General features: G+C 36.2%; 1 protein-coding gene across 1 annotated transcript in view; it reads left to right on the forward strand.

The window, feature by feature from the left end:
- Window positions 1–5509, forward strand: part of LOC118330348 (overexpressed in colon carcinoma 1 protein homolog) — an 8828-nt gene that overhangs the window by 1450 nt on the left and 1869 nt on the right. Inside the window, exon 2 of the mRNA XM_035664842.1 lies at window positions 3539–3563. Within this exon, the coding sequence (XP_035520735.1) occupies window positions 3539–3563 (25 nt within the window). The remainder of the gene's footprint in view (window positions 1–3538; window positions 3564–5509) is intronic.

The following is a 5509-nucleotide window of genomic DNA, read 5'->3' on the forward strand; positions in this document are numbered from 1 at the left end:
TGTGTGTGTGTGTGTTTATGCATGCAGGTACCTAATCAGTGCTTGCCAGGCATGTTAAAAGAGCCACAGGAAGCTACCGGGAAATGCAACCTATTGTCTCTTGCCTATCTCTTGCTTCGAATTTGATCAACTCCAACGTTAAACTGTCGGCAAACAAAATCTGTCTGTGTCTGAGTTTGTTGTGAATGAGGCATGTTTGTCTATGAAGGCCAGCAGCTGTGTTTTCTATGCAGCAGGTCTTATTTTTCTTCTCCTTCTAAGAGGTCAGTGTTCAGCAGTGTCAAAAACGTATGACACCCTGTCACTTTGACAAATGTGGAGTGGCTGCACTTATTTGTTCATGCTAGCTGACACCAGGCCACAGTTACACTGGACACCGTTTCCCTCGCTGTTATTTTCTGCAGAATTAAGATTGAAGCACTTCCTGCTCCTATTACATATTATATTAATCTGGATGTATAACATAACACATAAAACACAATTGTGCCAATACATCATCATTATTTGGTAACAATATTTTGACTCAGCATTTATAATTAATATATAAACAAAATAATTATAACACACTATAATTTATTAATAAATATGTCAACAACTGTGTAAAACACAGTTGTAATTATATAAATTATGTCTTTATTGAAGAAGTTATGATTGTTGACAAATTCTGAACATTGATCGACACTTAAAAATGTCTTTATACCTACATATAACTACATTATAGTGTGTTTTTATACTGCTTTATTGGCGGGTTAAAGTAATATCTTATCATTTAGTGTTTTTGCTTGTGATTATGAAATCATGACCACAACCAAAGCCCTTCAGGAAACTTTAAATTCATACAAAAATGTCAAATGACCGCCTCAGTGCACTCTATATCACATTGCTCATCCCAAGTCTTATGCACCCAGATGTGACCCTTTGGATATGAATGAGCTTTTGTCAGGCTACTGAATAGGCTCCTGTGTCATGTCAGCAGACTCAAACGTTTACAGTGAAAAAAGCCCTCCATTCCTTTTACAAGGGTGAAATTCACTGTGTAATGTAGATTCTCCAGTTTTTTACTATTACATCTTATTCTTTTCAAGACACATTTCTACTGTGTTACAATGCAGTATGGCATTGAAAAACAATTGAAGAGCAGAATTGAGGCTTTTGTTCCCCTTCTGCTGTCAATATGATACTCTCTGTTCACGCAGGAAGTTAGATTATTCTCCAGTTGAATGTATTATAATCTTATTTCAATTCTCATCAAGTTCCGTGGGCTGCCTGCGGTTCAGCAAAGAATGAGCTGAACCAGCACACCATAAGAGTCAAACAGCATTGCGATGAGCACAACGGGTGTCATTTAGAATTGAGGCATTTCACACTGTATGTCTTGTCTCAGTCCTCTGTAAAAAGCCAATTGTTTAGAGAGTGTAAGTACCCTATATACTGAAAACCATTATTGTGGCTGTACTGCAAACGTTAGCACTCAAATTGACTGAAAAAAAAGTAATATTCCAAACATATTACGCTGAAATACAAATCATGTATTGAAAAGTTGGTATTTTTATTGGTAATTTTTTGTGTCAGTGCTTGTGTTATTTGTATGAATTTATTGAGTTTTATGTATGTAAAGGTCAATCTAGGGGCGGGTTTGCAAACTAAGTAAATGCTATAAATGCTGTGGTGTATGGAATTTGTTCATTACGATAATTATAGGGGCAAATAAATTATCGTCTGATAATGGGAAATGTAAATTATAATAAATGTATTATTATACAAAAATGTCTGTCCATAAAAATAATAATTTATTTTGAAGTTTTATGCAAAACTTTTGATAGACTTTCTGTTCTATGAAAGCTAAAGTATGTTTGTAAAGTTTTTTGATTGAGAAAAAAAATGGCGATGTGAGTTTGGTTAGAATAGAACTATGGAATATCAATACAGCCTTTCTTACCATCAGGTGTGTTAAAACCTCTTTTTAAAATTATTAGTTACTGTATTAACTGAAAAAAATGGGCATTCCTAGCATCATTTTAAAGAATGGCAATAGATAGAGCTTTGGTTATCATCTTGAGGCACATTAATCGTGATTTGTACAAAAAGATGAAATATGAATACTTATACACTTATTATACTATACTTATTTGACTTCCAGTTATTGTATTCTATAAACATGACACATTTGGACAATCTTCTTCAGGTAAAACAGATACATCTTTTACCTTAAGAAGACTATTTGTTGTTGAAACTTTGCTAGATACAACTTTATAATCTTAATTGATAATTGATTGGTAGTTTAACCTGTACTTGTGTACTGTTTAATGTATGTTATCTTGAGATGTAAAATAACTAACAGCTGAAGAAAAGTGTTGTAGAGTGAAATCGAAAATATATTAACCCATTTTAAAATGTAGGGGAGGAAAAGAAAAGTAGACTTGAGTAGTTACCTTCTTTCAACATTTAAGTCTACACGTGTGAATCTTGCATCTAGGTTGCAACAGGGTTTTCATTTAGCCGTCCAATTGTCATTAGGTTCACTGGCAACCTTTGTCCAGCACTTTGTTTTTATACTGCACAGAACTTGTAGGGAGACACCAGACAGCAGAGACTAAGGCTTGCATCCTGAGCCTGTTCGGGTAGGTTTAGGCAACAAAAGAACTTTGGTTAAGGTTGGAAAACGATTGTGTGTCAGTTAAATGTTAATAAAGTAAACATGTTGTACCTCATGCTTCAAGTTAGTGTTACATTTAAGAAAAAATAAAGTAAGACCTTGATCTTTTCCGAACCTTAACCTTAAAAAGTGCTGTGAATGCTGACACATAAATATGAAAAATGTTCTATATGAGTCTATTTTAGCAAATATTAGCAATATTAAACAAATGAAATTTGTCAGGGAACATTTTGCAGATTAGCTTGGTATGAATATTTTGTACTTAAAAGGTTTCTTCATTATGCTGATTAAAAAGAAAATTCATTTGGGTGGCATTATGTTTTTTTTTCAAAACTATTATTTGTGATTTAAAAATTTGTAGTTTATAATTTCTTGGGGGAAGGCTTGTATGCCTTCAAATATTCCAAGCCTGAATGTAGTATTTGCTATGTTATGTACATGAAAAATAATATATAATAAATAAAGGTGGTCTAAAGTAGGTTTGCCTCTTGTGAAGCTTTATTCCTGTTTCAACTGCCCGGATTACAGGAGGATGTCCATGGAAATCTCCCAGTTGGTCTCATGGGGCGCCCACTGAAGATGACACCACCACACCTTCATAAATCATTGCAAATGGAGGGTCCATACCTTCACTGTTGTCAATTAAAGGAGTGTTGTCAGTGGCATCTTAAGTGTTAGCTGTTAAAGGATGTGATTTCTGCAATATGTTCTGAAATAGTGAGCAGGGAGCTACTATACAAGTCAGATAAGAGGTGCGTTGAAGTGTGATTTATTTCACAGTGCTGGTTGTTAAACACACTGGGATTAATTAGTAGTGAGGTCACACACCTCCTTCCTTTACAATGAAGATTAATCAAATCTTGTCTTTTCATCTGTTTTCAGGGCCAGCAGAAGTCTCCAAAGATGTGTAAGTGCAGCAGTCATTTTCTTACTTTTAAATGTAAGTCTATTTTCTGTGGCCTTCAGGCTTTGCACATCATACATAGATGTACACTACATCTTAACAAAAGAGCTTTACATACCTACCCATGTTGCTGTGGCAAAGTATTTCCACACTGGACACCTCACTGATGTCATTCAACTGTAGATATACAATGTCTAAAAACATTTTACAGTAGAGCACATTAATAGCATGTGGAACTTAAACACTAGAGGTCTCCCTCTGTGGCCTCAATGGAACTCGCTTGTCAGCTCCTCAAACAGTAATCTCTGGAACAGGTGGCTGTTTAGCCAACTCAGAATACATAGGAGTAGATAACCGGTAAGCCAGCTCAGGGCAGACTGGAGTACTGGCTGAGGTGAAGGCAGGTTGCTAGCAGGCCGAGGTGTAGACTGAGCATGCTAGAGGCTAGTTGACTGGATGCTATCATGTTGGATATTAGCAGACTGGAGACTAACAGGCCAGGGTGATGGCGGGAGGCAAGCATGTTGGATGTTAACAGGCTGAGGTGCAGGCTGGAGGCTAGCTTGCTGGGAAGCAGACTGAGGGTCAGGGGTAATTAAGAAGTCCGTGAATCACATAGGTATTGCGTTCCGAAACCAAGGTTTAGAGGATACTGCCTTCCTCGCCATAGACTGAGCTGCTCCTTTAATTTCAGTGCAACCAGCCTTCCTCCAAACATCTTTAATGCACTGGAGGGCAGCAACCAAGTCATATAGCTGATAATCCATATCTCTGTCTGCTGAGTCCATAAATGTCCAGTTTGTACTGTTAAGACTAATGTAACTACAAGTGGTTGGACCCAAATGCAGACAGAAGACACAGGGTCTTTACTTATGATGGTTCGGTACACAGGAGGTCCAGTACACAAAAGCAAACAAATCCAGAGAAAGTAAAGCAACACAAGACACAAGAAGAGGGAAACTACAAAATAAAACAACAAGAAAAACTGGCTAGAAAATAAAACAGCACTAATGTTATGACAGACATGACACTTCCATGGAGTCAGTCATGTTGATCTGCCAGGTACGCAAGCAAACAATGGCTCTAGATAAGGCCACATTTTTTGGCCACCGTAGTTTCTCCTCCGTTCTTTGAAGAGGAGTGCGAAGCGAGGGATATGCAATGAAACTACGCCGCTAGATGCCACTAAATCCTACACACTGTATGTACATTAGTGATGGCTGTACACAGCAATAAAAAATATCTTAAGATCTTTCACTGTATTTTTATCAATTATACATTTACCAACACAAAATGCTGTTTTTAATTAATATAACAACGTCTTTACAATATATATGAATTTAGATATAATGTTAGGATTGGGCCTTTGAGTAAACATTGCTCTATTTCATTTCCTTTAATTTAAAGTTTTGCCACCCAATACAACAAATACTTTCACAGATGTTCATCATGTCATGTTTTTTTGTTTACTGTGCCTTTGGGATGAGTTTAAACATAAATGGAACCACTTTAATATTTCAATTCCCACATATAAAAATAAAATATAATGCAGTATTATTCAATATTTTCACAATGCTTATTAAACATTTGGCTTTTAATCTGTACATTCTGCTGCAACAATCTTTGGCCCCTTAACAAAATCCACTTTTCAACTCCAACAAAAGGAAAAAAATAATAAGACATTTGACCATGAAATCAGGTCCTCACTGACTCTAGTAATTCTCTTTTAATAAAAATTAAAGAAATCTCTTGGCTTTAGAAAAACTATCAATTCAGACTCGTTAAGTTCTTTTGTGAAGTGTCATACAGAGGACAGGTTGTCCTTTGCCATCTACAGTTACCGTCTATTAAAGTTTAGGGAGGGGCACCATTTCCAAAGCATTTCCTGGAATCAGTGGGTATGTCTGTGTTTGTGTACTGCTCATATATGTCTTTGTGTGTGTGTGTGT

This window comes from Morone saxatilis, unplaced genomic scaffold, assembly GCF_004916995.1.
Source record: "Morone saxatilis isolate NCDOM2014 unplaced genomic scaffold, NCSU_SB_2.0 Contig2, whole genome shotgun sequence".
NCBI lineage: Eukaryota > Metazoa > Chordata > Actinopteri > Moronidae > Morone > Morone saxatilis.